At 44.3% G+C, this 14,846-nt stretch overlaps 1 protein-coding gene across 3 annotated transcripts in view; it reads left to right on the forward strand.

Moving 5' to 3' along the window:
* The window catches only part of USHBP1 (USH1 protein network component harmonin binding protein 1), a 174,306-nt gene that overhangs the window by 90,033 nt on the left and 69,427 nt on the right, over positions 1–14,846 (forward strand). For all 3 annotated transcript variants that reach the window (XM_073547902.1, XM_073547893.1, XM_073547912.1), the window contains exons 6-8: positions 7,024–7,164; positions 14,408–14,535; positions 14,666–14,806. In XM_073547902.1, coding sequence (XP_073404003.1) covers positions 7,024–7,164; positions 14,408–14,535; positions 14,666–14,806 — 410 coding nt within the window. The remainder of the gene's footprint in view (positions 1–7,023; positions 7,165–14,407; positions 14,536–14,665; positions 14,807–14,846) is intronic.

The raw sequence follows: 14,846 nt of genomic DNA on the forward strand, positions 1-14,846 counted from the left end.
AAGTAATGACGTTTTGGAAAGCAGACTTTGATGGAATGGTCTGCGGGCGTCATGTTCCATTTGCAGAGCCCTTGATGTTCCTAAACAGTAGAAACCCCCAATAAGTGACCCCATTTTGGAAACTAGACCCCCTAAGGAACTTATCTAGATGTGTGGTGAGCACTTTGAACCCCCAAGTGTTTCACTAAAGATTATAATGCCCAGGCGTGAAAATATAAAATCCTGTTTTGTTCCCACATAAATGATCATTTAGTCCCCAATTTTTAATTTTCCCAAGAGTAACAGGAGAAATTGGACCCCAAAAGTTGTTGTCCAATTTGTCCTGAGTACCCTGATACCCCACATGTGGGAGAAAACTACTGTTTGGGCACACGTCAGGGCTCGAAAGGGAAGTAATGACGTTTTGGAAAGCAGACTTTGATGGAATGGTCTGCGGGCGTCATGTTCCATTTGCAGAGCCCTTGATGTTCCTAAACAGTAGAAACCCCCAATAAGTGACCCCATTTTGGAAACTAGACCCCCTAAGGAACTTATCTAGATGTGTGGTGAGCACTTTGAACCCCCAAGTGTTTCACTAAAGATTATAATGCCCAGGCGTGAAAATATAAAATCCTGTTTTGTTCCCACATAAATGATCATTTAGTCCCCAATTTTTAATTTTCCCAAGAGTAACAGGAGAAATTGGACCCCAAAAGTCGTTGTCCAATTTGTCCTGGGTACTCTGGTACCCCACATGTGGGAAAAAACTGTTTAGGCACACATTGGGGCTCGAAAGGGAAGTAGTGTTGTTTTGGAATGCAGACTTTGATGGTCTGCTGGCGTCATGTTCCATTTGCAGAGTCCCTGATGTGCCTAAACAGGAAAAAACCCCACATATGACATCATTTTGGATACTAGACCCCCAATGAACAAATCTAGATGTGCCCCCAACTAATCTAATGTAAATTAGTAGTGCATGGAGGTGTGGTACAATTTGAAGCAATCCTTCATGCACAGGCCAGGTTTTTCGGGGCAGGTGTCGCACTGGTAAGTGGTGTCCCTGCGTATTCCTTTTTTGTAACACACTCGACACCTTTTTTGCGGCTTACCTTTTCTTGGGGTTGGCGGGACCACCCCCGGAAAATGCTGACCTGGGACAATACGAGCACCTTCAGTTCCTGAAGTACTGGGGCCCGCTCCTTCCTGAGCGCCAAACATCATGGCCTTAACCACTACCGTGTTTCCCCGAAAGTAAGACCCTGTCTTACATTAATTTTACCCCAAAAAGTCCCACCCTGTCTTACTTTCGGGGGAGGTCTTACATTAGCCGAAAAAAAATGACAATTTCTTTTTAACCAATAAATTAACATTTATTAACATGCTGTTATACCCCATAACAGTGCCGTATCCCACTGCACACAGCCCCACACCCCATAACAGTGCCGTATCCCACTGCACACAGCCCCACACCCCATAACAGTGCCGTATCCCACTGCACACAGCCCCACACCCCATAACAGTGCCGTATCCCACTGCACACAGCCCCATACCCTATACAGTACATGTTTCCCTACTTGGTTTTTAAATGCTGGACGTTTTCCTCTGCGGTGCGGCTGTGGGTGTGGAAGGCCTGTGCTGCAGGGAACGCTGTGCCAATCAGCAGGGAAACAGCGGTGACGTGGGGCTGGGGCGGCCAATTACAGCCCGAGCTGCTGGACCAATCAGTGCTCGAGCCGGGGGCCGGCGGTGACGTGGGGAATGGGCGGCCAATGAGCTGTTGAGCTGGGCAGATTGCGGGGTTAACACGGCGAGTTAACCCCATGAGCGCTGGACCCGCCCAGCTGCACCTGAGGACACCTCTGGAGCCTGGGGACCCAATGGGGGACAGCGGCGGCCCAAAGGTAAGGGCCTTACATTTCACAGCGGCCCCCAACCCTGCCTTACATTCGGGGGAGGCCTTACATTGAAGGACCCCCCCGTAACCCCCACCCTGTCTTACTTTCGGGGGGGTCCTACTTTCGGGGAAACACGGTACCTCCTGGAAATGAAGGTACGCCGTATCGCTGGGGCATGCACATTGTGACAGCAGGAATGCGTTGAGCATTGCCATTTGGACGATGTGCACGGCCAGCTTTTTGTACCACACCTTGGCCTTCCTCAGTGCATTGTACGGTTGGAGGAGTTGATCGGAGAGATCAACTCCCCCCATTTTTTTGTTGTACCCCACTACACATGTCGGTTTGAGGACCTGTGTAGAGGTACCCTGTACAGTGCAGAGGGTACTGCCATCACCGTGTATGGTGGTCAAGAGATGGACATCTCTCTTGTCCTTGTACTTGACCACCAGCAGGTGGTCGCTACATTGGGCTCTGCTCTCACCTTTTCGGAGCATCTGCCCAAGTAGCGTCTTCGGGAGGCCTCTCTGATTTTTGCGGACAGTACCGCAGGCTGCGGTACGTCGCTCAGAGAGGGATTTGTAGAGTGGGATGCTGGTATAAAAGTTATCAGTGTAGAGGTGATAACCTTTATCCAGCAGTGGGTGCACCAAATCCCACACAATTTTCCCACTCACTCCCAGGAAAGGAGGACACTCAGGGGGTTCAATCCGGGTGTCCTTCCCTTCGTAAACTCTAAACTTGTGGGTGTACCCTGAGGTACTCTCACACAACTTATAGAGTTTGATTCCGTACCTGGCCCTCTTACTGGGCAGGTATTGACGGAATCGCAGCCTTCCCTTGAAGTGAACCAAGGACTCATCCATCCACGCAGATGTCCCTTTGGGGCACGTACACTTCAGCAAACTTTTTGTTGAAGTGTTCGATGACCGGCCGAACTTTGAACAGACGGTCAAAGTTGGGGTCATCTTGTGCGGGACACGCTGCATTATCAGTATAATGCAGAAACTTGTGAATGGCCTCAAAACGCGTCCGGGCCATGACCATTCGGAACACTGGAGTGTTGTATAAAATATCAACACTCCAATATTGCCGAATTTCCGGCTTCTTCAGTATCCCCATATGGAGGACCAGGCCCCAAAACTGCATCATTTCAACTGCGTCTACAGGAGACCAGTTTGAAAATGTTGAACGCGGGTTTTGCTCCAAAAATTTACGAGTGTACAAATTAGTTTGCTCCACCATGAGGTTAACAAAATCCTCAGAGAAAAAGACTTTGAAAAAGTCAATTTCTGTGAGGCCGGTGGTGTCAAACTTGATTCCTGATTCTGCCACAAAATCAGGAATCAGTGGCTCGTAATTTTCGGGGGGCGAGGTCCATACGGGGAGCACTGGGTCAGCTGCGGGCATGGTGGGTGCTGCCTCATCTTCTGTCCTGGAGCGTCTGCGTGGCGGTTCCGCAGGACCCGAGGAGGAAGATGAGGAGGGGGAAGAGGAAGAAGAAGAGGATGAAGAATCCGAAAAATAAAGAAAAGTCGGATCGTCATCCAAATCGCTATCAGTTTTGGAGGCAAGTAAAGCATATGCCTCCTCCACTGAATAGCGCTGTTGGGATGAATTTGATGACATTTTTGTGTAAATATGGTGCTTGGGTGTACACTTTATTGAAAACTGTATGTGTACGTGAGGGGGGGGAGTGATTGGTGTAAACTTTCTGTAAAGAAAAAGCTGTGGAAAAAAGTCTAAAACAGCAGGCCCTAGCTGATAAGTGTCACTTATCAAAACTAGGCTGCTGGATGTGCGCACGGGGTGGCGCAAGGGGGTGGTGGAAAAAAAAAAAAAGGAAACGGCAAACTCTGATAAGTGAACTGTGTCACTTATCCAAGTTTCGCAGCTGCGGGATGTGTGTACGGAGGGGCTAAGGAAAAAAAAGCGAGCTCAAGTGTTGATCGGTGAACTGCGTCACCAATCAACGCTCGGCGGCCGCGCACGGAGGTGGCGCAAAAGTGGGGTGGAGGGGGGTAAAAATAGGGGGAAGGGGGATGGGGGGATTGGGGTGGATGAAGAGAGATTGGGCAGGGATCAACAGTTAGGGTTGTAGTTAGGTGGCACAAAGGGGGGTGAAAAAAATGAAAAGCGGCAGGCACAAGCTTGGATAAGTGACGTGTGTCACTTATCCAACTTTTGCGGCTGCGGGATGTGTGTACGGAAGTGGCGCAAAGGGGGCTAAGGAAAAAAAACGAGCTCAAGTGTTGATCGGTGAACTGCGTCACCAATCAACGCTCGGCAGCTGCGCACGGAGGTGGCGCAAAAGTGGGGTGGAGGGGGGTAAAAATAGGGGGAAGGGGGATGGGGGGATTGGGGTGGATGAAGATAGATTGGGCAGGGATCAACAGTTAGGGTTGTAGTTAGGTGGCACAAAGGGGGGTGAAAAAAATGAAAAACGGCAGGCACAAGCTTGGATAAGAGACGTGTGTCACTTATCCAACTTTTGCGGCTGCGGAATGTGTGAACGGAAGTGGCGCAAAGGGGGCTAAGGAAAAAAAAGCGAGCGCGAGTGTTGATCGGTGAACTGCGTCACCGATCAACGCTCGCCGGCTGCGCACGGAGGTGGCGCAAAAGTGGAGTGGAGGGGGGTAAAAGGGGGGTGAAGGGGGGTAAGAGGGGGGATGAAGATAGATTGGGGGGGTGAAGATAGATTGGGCAGGGGATCAGGGATCAATTAACACTTACAATTGTAGTTTTCTTTCTTCTTCTTCTTCTTTCTTCTGCAGGGATTGTGATGCTACAAGCTGTGGCACCACAATACCCAGCACAGGAGCTCTAGCTGCGTCCGACCTCTCTGCAGGAATCCTCAGCTAGATTGAGGACCCCTGCAGACAGGTCAGACAGGTCAGAGGCAGGTCAGGGGGCAGGTCACAGAGCGGTCACATCGCTGCTGTGACCTGTCATTGGTGGGATCGAATGATTACATCGATCCCACCAATCCCTGATCTGCCTGGTGACCATGGCAACTGCCTAGAATCGGAGCTCACAGCTCCGATTACTAGGCAGGTCATGCCCAGGTCACCAGCAGGGCACAGAGCGGTCACATGGTGACCGCAGCTGTGCCCTGTGGTTGGCGCGATCGCCGATCTAATCGATCGCGCCAGCCAACTCCTGCAGGCCCTGCTGGGCCTGCATCAGGCTCCAGCACGATCGGTGCTAATATAGCACCGATCCTGGCCGGTACTGGCAGGGCACAGTGGCGATATAGCGCCGCTGTGCACTGCGATTGGCGCGATCGATCAGATCGGCGATCGCGCCAATCCGGGTGCTTTTTGCCGGTGCCTGGCGTTGCCAGGCACCGGCTCTAGGATCGAGTACATCGGTACTCGATCCCCGCCTAGGACATCATTGTTTCAGCCAAGCTGATTGGCTGAAACAATGAGAAATGCTGCGATTGGCTGTTCAGAATTGAACAGCCAATCACAGCACTCTGGATGCCGGGGGGGCGGGATCGCAGCCCGGGATGCCGACGCCATCTTTTCTAAGGTGAGATGGCGTCGGAATTTTAATGCGATCACCGCGACTTTAGTCGCGGTATCGCATTAAAGGGCCCGACGTACTATCCCGTCCACGGTCATACGGGCCCGGGTACCGTGGACGGGATAGTACGTCGGATGTCAGGAAGGGGTTAAATGGCACTTTTTATGGATATCTTTGAGAAATGGCTTTCTTCTTGCCATTCTTCTATAAAGGCCAGATTTGTGCAGTGTACAACTGATTGTTGTTCTATGGACAGACTGTCCCACCTCAGTTGTAGATCTCTGTAGTTCATCCAGAGTGATCATCGGCCTCTTGGTTGTATCTCTGATCAGTCTTCTTCTTGTTTGAGATGAAAGTTTAGAGGGATGGCTGGGTATTGGTAGATTTGCAGTGGTATGATACTCCTTACATTTCAATATGATCGCTTGCACAGTGCTCCTTGGGATGTTTAAAGTTTTGGAAATCATTTTGTATCCAAATCAGGCTTTAAACTTCTCCACAACAGTATCCCGCACCTGCCTGTTGTGCTCCTTGGTCTTCATGATGCTCTCTGTGCATCAAACAGAACCCTGAGACTATCACAGAGCAGGTGCATTTATACGGAGACTTGATTACACACAGTTGGATTATATTTATCATCATTATTCATTTAGGACAACATTGGATCATTCAGAGATCCACAATGAACTTCTGGAGTGAGTTTGCTGCACTGAAAGTAAAGGGGCCGAATAATATTGCCACTTTTCAGTTTTTGACTTTCCACAAAAATTTAAAATAACCAATAAATTTCGTTCAACTTCACAATTGTGTCCCACTTGTTGTTGATTCTTCACCAAAAATTTACATTTGGTATCTTTATGTTTGAAGCATGATATGTGGGAAAAGGTTGAAAAGTTCCAGGGGGCCGAATACTTTTGCAAGGCACTGTAATACCTGACTATATTCTCACCTATGATGGGTGACCCTGCTGTATTTGTGTTGTCTTGGTATCTTGTTACTGTATTTTGTAAACCTTCTTTTTTAATGTGATATTTAATAAAATTTATATTTGATTTTGCTCTATTCACGTGCTACTGCTTATTCTCCTCTTTGTTTTGATGCCTCTTGGAGTTTGTTTTCTATAGGGTGGGCCACTACTAGTGTCACCACCCTGACATCCAATATGCAGCTGGGATTTTTGCTACTACATGTTTAGTGTCTGTGAACTCGTAATGACCTGGAGACTCATAAGGGCAGGTCAGTTTTAGCATTTAGTGAACATGGTAAAAAAATCAAAACAAAAAACAACTGTGGGATTGCACTTTTTTGCATTTTCAGTGCACTTGGATTTTTTTTTCCGTTTTCCAGTACAGGATATGTTAAAACCAATGGTGTTGTTCAAAAGTAGAACTTGTCCCACAAAAAAAAACCCCACACATGGCTATTTTGACCAAAAATTAAAAAAGTTATGACTTTGGGAAGAAGGTGATTAAAAAACCAAAACTTAAAAACAGAAAATGGCCCGGGGTTAAGGGGTTAATAATATTGAAGGTGAAGAGTTACTTTACTTTTTAGAACATTTTACAACAGGAAAATAATATAGCTTTCATGGATTTTTTTATTTTATTTTTTATTTTTCTAGATAAATCATTTACAAGACATTTTGCAAGATAAAGGTCTTTCTCCTGCAACTGTGTCGTCCCCTGGTAGTCCTGAATTAGAAGACCTAAATAGTTTTACATCTGAGCATCATCACATACTGAGTGAGTTTAAGCTCCATCAGGTAAGAGAACTGTAACCAAGAAGTCCAAAAGTCCAAGATATAAGTAAAGAAAAAACGAAAAATGTGAAAATTACATTTAATAATTAAAATAATTGTTTTGCATAAATCAATAGCATATGTGAATATATGAACATTTGTGATATATCTTATTAGATAACATAAAGTTGCATCTTCCTTACGTTCTAGCAGCCAGTAATTCCCCTCTCTATTGGCATTCAGTGGCATAACTAGAGTCCGATGTGCCCCGGTGCTAAATTTGGACCTGGCCCCCAACTCTGTATGTTGGTCAGATATATCGGCTCTTGTAGCGTTCTAAATCCTACAAGGACATATGTATTGCCCCCCTCCCCCTTTACATAGCAATGTCCTCCATCTTGGGCCCCTTCCAGGTATATATGTCCCCCTTCCTGAGCTTATCATGGTGTATTTGTCCCCCATCCTGGATCCCTTCCTGGTATATACAGTCATGGCCAAAAGTATTGACACCCCTGCAATTATGTCAGATAATACTCAGTTTCTTCCTGAAAATGATTGCAAACACAAATTCTTTGGTATTATTATCTTCATTTAATTTGTCTTAAATGAAAAAACACAAAAAGAATTGTCCTAAAGCCAAATTGGATATAATTCCACACCAAACATAACAAAGAGGGTGGACAAAAGTATTGGCACTGTTCGAAAAATCATGTGATGCTTCTCTAATTTCTGTAATTAACAGCACCTATAACTTACCTGTGGCACCTAACAGGTGTTGGCAATAACTAAATCACACTTGCAGCCAGTTGACATGGATTAAAGTTGACTCAACCTCTGTCCTGTGTCCTTGTGTGTACCACATTGAGCACGGAGAAAAGAAAGAAGACCAAAGAACTGTCTGAGGACTTGAGAAACCAAATTGTGAGGAAGCATGAGCAATCTCAAGGCTACAAGTCCATCTCCAAAGACCTGAATGTTCCTGTGTCTACCGTGCGCAGTGTCATCAAGAAGTTTAAAGCCCATGGCACTGTGGCTAACCTCCCTAGATGTGGCCGGAAAAGAAAAATTGACAAGAGATTTCAACGCAAGATTGTGCGGATGTTGGATAAAGAACCTCCACTAACATCCAAACAAGTTCAAGCTGCCCTGCAGTCCGAGGGTACAACGGTGTCAACCCGTACTATCCGTCGGCATCTGAATGAAAAGGGACTGTATGGTAGGAGACCCAGGAAGACTCCACTTCTTACCCCGAGACATAAAAAAGCCAGGCTGGAGTTTGCCAAAACTTACCTGAAAAAGCCTAAAACATTTTGGAAGAATGTTCTCTGGTCAGATGAGACAAAAGTAGAGCTTTTAGGGCAAAAGCATCAACATAGAGTTTACAGAAGAAAAAAGAGGCATTCAAAGAAAAGTACACGGTCCCTACAGTCAAACATGGCGGAGGTTACCTGATGTTTTGGGGTTGCTTTGCTGCCTCTGGCACTGGACTGCTTGACCGTGTGCATGGCATTATGAAGTCAGAAGACTACCAACAAATTTTGCAGCATAATTTAGGGCCCAGTGTGAGAAAGCTGGGTCTACCTCAGAGGTCATGGGTCTTCCAGCAGGATAATAACCCAAAACACACTTCAAAAAGCACTAGAAAATGGTTTGAGAGAAAGCACTGTAGACTTCTAAGGTGGCCAGCAATGAGTCCAGACCTGAATCCCATAGAACACCTGTGGAGAGATCTAAAAATGGCAGTTTGGAGAAGGCACCCTTCAAATATCAGGGACCTGGAGTAGTTTGCCAAAGAAGAATGGTCTAAAATTCCAGCAGAGCATTGTAAGAAACTCATTGATGGTTACCGGAAGCGGTTGGTCGCAGTTATTTTGGCTAAAGGTTGTGCAACCAAGTATTAGGCTGAGGGTGCCAATACTTTTGTCCGGCCCATTTTTGGAGTTTTGTGTGAAATGATCAATGTTTTGCTTTTTGCTTCATTCTCTTTTGTGTTTTTTCATTTAAGACAAATTAAATGAAGATAATAATACCAAAGAATTTGTGTTTGCAATCATTTTCAGGAAGAAACTGAATATTATCTGACAGAATTGCAGGAGTGTCAATACTTTTGGCCATGACTGTATGTCCTCCAACCTGGTACATCTTGGGGTCCTTCTTTACTTCTCTTACCAAGGCTCTTCTCCCACGATTGCTCAGTTTGGCTGGACGGCCAGGTCTAGGAAGACTTCTGGTGGTCCCAAACTACTTCCATTTAGGGATTATGGAGGTCACTGTGCTCTTATGAACCTTGAGTACTTCAGAAATTCTTTTGTAGCATTGATAAAACCAGGGGAAGAGGAAGAGTCTTGAGGAGATCATTTGCATATTCCCAGTGCCTTCTGGGATAAGTGAAGAGTCTCCGCGAGCTCAACGATCACTGGGTTTTGGCCGTTGCAGCTGAAAAGAGGAAATCGGAAAACCAGGGGAAGAGTCTTGAGGAGATCATTTGCATATTCCCAGTGCCTTCTGGGATAAGTGAAGAGTCTCCGCGAGCTCAACGATCACTGGGTTTTGGCCATTGCAGCTGAAAAGAGGAAATCGGAAAACCAGGGGAAGAGTCTTGAAGAGATCATTTGCATATTCCCAGTGCCTTCTGGGATAAGTGAAGAGTCTCCGTGAGCTCAACGATCACTGGGTTTTGGCCGTTGCAGCTGAAAAGAGGAAATCGGAAAACCAGGGGAAGAGTCTTGAGGAGATAATTTGCATATTCCCAGTGCCTTCTGGGATAAGTGAAGAGTCTCCGCGAGCTCAACGATCACTGGGTTTTGGCCATTGCAGCTGAAAAGAGGAAATCGGAAAACCGTGCGCCGATAGGCGCGCAAATTTTGGCTCATCTTTCATCGTTTTTAAGAAATCTCAATATGGAAGAGGCCAGGAGCCATTTGGTGAGCTGCATTTCTTGCTACATGTTCACAGACTTACCAGTGGAAAAGCCAAACTTCAAATGCCACAAATGCAAGCTTGTGTCCCTGTTAGAGGAAAAGTTGCAAAATCTCGAAGAGAGGTTAGCTACGTTGAAGATCATTAAGGAAGGTGAAGAGTTCTTGGACAGAGCAGAATTATCTCTTCATGTTACAGAAAGAGAAGAAATTCGAAGTGCACCTGAAGAAACAGGAATGGAGACATGTGACCCAGAGAAGCAGGAGGATCAGGAGGCAGTCAGCACCCATACTGCTCAGGAACCAGTACCAGGCTCTCACGCAGGAAAACGATGAAGAAATACATCAGGATAAGACTTTGCCAACAAACAGCAACCTTGTACGCCTTCAGAGTCCTCCTGGATGGAGAAAGAAAAATGTTGTGAAGAAGAAAGAGAGTGGTGGTCATGGGTGATTCCCTGTTGAGAGGAACAGAGGCCGCTATCTGCAGACCGGATATAACTTCAAGAGAAATGTGCTGTCTTCCAGGTGCAAAAATTAAAGATGTGTCTGATAGGATATCAGGACTCTTCAGACCTACAGATGACTACCCATTCCTGCTACTACATGTGGGGACAAATGACACTGCAAGAAATGACCTGGAAACCATCTGCAGAGACTTTGAAGACTTAGGCAAGAAAGTGAAAGAACTGGGAGCGCAGGTGGTCTTCTCTTCCATCCTCCCAGTGGATGGCCATGGAACAAGGAGGTGGAATAAGATTCTGCAGGTGAACAACTGGCTACGTCGATGGTGCCGTCAGCAAAGATTTGGATTTCTGGATCACGATGTGAATTACTTATACGATGGACTACTTGCTAGAGATGGGGTGCACCTTACGAAGACTGGAAAACATGTATTTGGAAGTCGCCTTGCTACATTTGTAAGGAGAGCTTTAAACTAGATCAACATGGGAAGGGAAGCAAAAGACCAGAAAAAGCCATACACCTGACAAATGCTATTGAGAACTCTGCTATTAGAAGTGGAAAGGAAGAACAAAGACAAAAGAATCTAATTAATAAAAATATTGGAGAAAGAGAAACCAATCACAAACTAAAATGATTCTATACTAATGCACAAAGCATGGGCAACAAACAAGGAGAATTGGAACTACTAACACAGGAAAAGAAATATGATGTCATTGGAATCACTGAAACTTGGTGGGACAATACACATGATTGGAATACAAGACTAGAAGGATACAACTTATTTGCAGGAAACAGACTTGATAAGCGAGGAGGAGGTGTTGCATTGTATATTAGAAACGCGTATATCTGCACAGAGATTGAAGCTTCAGAGACTGGGAGTTCTGTGGAAACTGTTTGGGTAAGAATACAAGGACAGAACAATGGAAAGGACACCATTGTAGGCAGTTACTACAGGCCGCCTGTGCAAGCTGAAGATATGGATGAGCTCTTTATGCATCAAATGGCCAAGTTCTCCAAAAAATATGACATAGTTGTCATGGGAGATTTCAACTATCCAGACATTTGTTGGGAATCTCTCTCAGGCAAAACTAACAGGTCAAGGAAATTCTTATCCTCTCTTGCTGACAACTTTATCTTCCAAAAGGTAGGGGAGAAAACAAGGGGAACTGCTACCTTGGATCTAATCCTTATAAACAGGGAGGAAATGGTTGAGGAGGTAAAAGTGGCTGGGACCCTAGGAGGTAGCGACCATGCTATTTTAGAATTTTGGATAACTAGAGGAGGAAGACCTGTGAAGACTCAGTCATCAAGGTTAGATTTCAGAAAGGCAGATTTTAAGGGATTCAGAAAGAGAATTGGAGGGATCCAATAGCTGGATATCCTTAAAGACAAAAATGTCCAGGAAGGATGGGAAATCTTGAAAAATGAAATTCTCAAAGCACAATTGTTAACAATTCCGAAAAGAGGGAAGAATAGGAAGCATTTAAGGAAACCAGGATGGATGAACACAGAACTTAAGCACATGCTAAAAAGGAAGAAAAAAATGTTTATAAAATGGAAAGAGGTAGGCATATCTAAAGAAGAATATAATGCTGTCTGCAGAACCTGCAGGGCACAAATCAGATTATCTAAAGCTGAAAATGAATTGAGGCTTGCAAGAGATGTCAAAAGCAATAATAAAGGATTTTGGGGATATGTCAAAAGTAAAAGAAAAGTCAAAGATGCTATAGGATTTTTACAGGATGAAAATGATGAAATGGTAAGACAGGATGTTGAGAAGGCCGAACTTTTAAATTACTATTTTGCATCTGTTTTCTCTCAGAAAGGAAATGTAACATCAACTGTTCTTCACTGTCCTATTAAGGGAATAGAAGAATCCAGGATATCTATAAACAGAAAGATAGTGAGGAAATACTTAGCTAACCTAAATGAATTCAAGTCTCCAGGTCCAGATGAATTACACCCCAGAGTACTGAAGGAGATAGGAGAAGATATTTTTGAACCCCTCTCCATAATCCTTGAAAATTCTTGGAGAACAGGAGAAGTGCCAGAAGACTGGAGAAGAGCAAATGTTGTTCCTATCTTCCAAAAGGGGAAGAAGGTGGACCCAGGCAACTATAGGCCGGTGAGTCTGACTTCTATACCAGGAAAGATCTTTGAACAAATTATTAAACAACATGTATGTCAGTACCTGGATAAGAATGAAGTGATTAAACAGAGTCAGCATGGGTTTGTAACTAATAAGTCATGTCAGACTAACTTAATTTCCTTCTATGACGGAATCACTGATTGGGTGGATCAAGGAAATGCTGTAGATATAGTATATCTTGACTTCAGCAAAGCATTTGACAAAGTATCTCATACAATCCTTATTGAAAAAATGACTAAGTATGGAATGGACAAGGCAACTGTTAGGTGGATTCATAACTGGCTTAGTGATTGGACCCAAAGAGTGGTCGTAAATGGCTGCACATCCAGTTGGAAGAATGTCTCAAGTGGGGTACCACAGGGCTGTGTCCTGGCCCTGTATTGTTCAACATCTTTATCAACGATTTAGATGAAGGAATTGAGGGTAAACTGATTAAATTTGCTGATGTATTAACAGAAGCATACAGTCTAGATCACGTGAAGTCATTATTTCCCTCTACTCCTCTTTGGCCAGACCTCATCTGGAATATTGTGTCCAGTTTTGGGCACCACATTTTAAAAAAGACATCAACAAACTGGAGCAAGTTCAGAAAAGAGCGACCAGAATGGTGACCGGTCTGCAAACCCTGTCTTATGAGGAAAGGTTGCAGGATTTGGGAATGTTTAGTTTGCAAAAGAGAAGACTGAGAGGAGACTTAATAGCTGTAAACAAATATCTAAAGGGCTGTCACATTGTAGAAGGATCAACTTTATTCTCATTTGCACAAGGAAAGACTAGAATCAATGGGATGAAACTGAATGGGAGGAGACACAGATTAGATATTAGAAAAAACTTTTTGACAGTTAGAGTGATCAATGAGTGGAACAAGCTGCCATGAGAAGTGGTGAGTTCTCCTTCAATGGAAGTCTTCAAACAGAGGCTGGACAGACATCTGACTGGGATGATTTCGCGAATCCTGCTTTGAGCAGGGAGTTGGACCAGATGGCCCAGGAGGTCCCTTCCAACTCTACGATTCTATGATTCTATGATTCTATCATAAGATCTGTGCCCTGCCACAATTCTGTCTCTGAGCTCCTTGGCCAGTTCCTTTGACCTCATGATTCTCATTTCGTCTGACATGCACTGTGAGCTGTGAGGTTTTATATACAAAGGTGTGTGCCTTTACAAATTTACAAATCAAGTCCTATCAGTTTAATTTAACACAGCTGGACTCCAATGAAGGAGTAGAACCATCTCAAGGAGGATCACAAGGAAATGGACAACATGTGACTTAAATATGAGTGTCTGAGCAAAGTGTCTGAATACTTATGACCATGTGATATTTCATTTTTTCTTTTTTAATAAATTTGCAAAAATTTCTACATTTGTTTTTTTTTTTTCAGTCAAGATGGGGTGCAGAGTGTACATTAATGAGAAAAACAATGAACTTTTTTGAATTTACCATATGGCTGCATTGAAACAAAGAGTGAAATATTTAAAGGGGTCTGAATGCTTTCCGTACCCACTGTAGATTCATAAATATAGTCTATGTGGCAGTAATGCAAGTCCAACTTGTTAGACTCATTGTTTGTATATAACTTGGCGCTCTCAGAAGGCAGTAGCATAAGTTTGTTCATGTAAGTAAATCTGATAGGTAGCGCAGGTGGCAAAGGGTTTTCTTTTACTATTATGCATTCAAACACACTTTTACATTTTTGTATGATTGGGATGTGTAATTTTTTTTCCTTGCTAATAGACTCCTATTCCAACAATACAAAGTATCATAAAATACATTCAGAGTCTCCCTGGATGCCAGACTTCAGTATCATGTCTTCCTGAAATACATCCAAGCAACATGGAGTCTGAGATAAAGTGGTTAAAAGTGTAAGTAGAAAAATGCGCATCAGAAAATCAATCTTGTGCATGATTGCATAGTTATGCTTGACAGAGCAAGAAATATTACATTACCTTTCTGATTTCTAAGATCCAATGCTTTGTTCCATATGTATTTCAGGCAACTTGATCGTGTAAAACAGTTGAACGAACAGCTCAGTGTAACCCTAGAAGAGTGTAAGACTGATTCTGAAAAACTCAGTATGCACCTTGGAAAACTGGAATCTACCTGCACAGCAGTGCGTCTCGCCCTGCAATCCAGGTAACAGTCTATTTGCAATAAAAAATATAAAAAGCCACAT

This window comes from Dendrobates tinctorius, unplaced genomic scaffold, assembly GCF_039654945.1.
Source record: "Dendrobates tinctorius isolate UK_male_01 unplaced genomic scaffold, ASM3965494v1 ptg000011l, whole genome shotgun sequence".
Taxonomy (NCBI): Eukaryota; Metazoa; Chordata; class Amphibia; order Anura; family Dendrobatidae; genus Dendrobates; species Dendrobates tinctorius.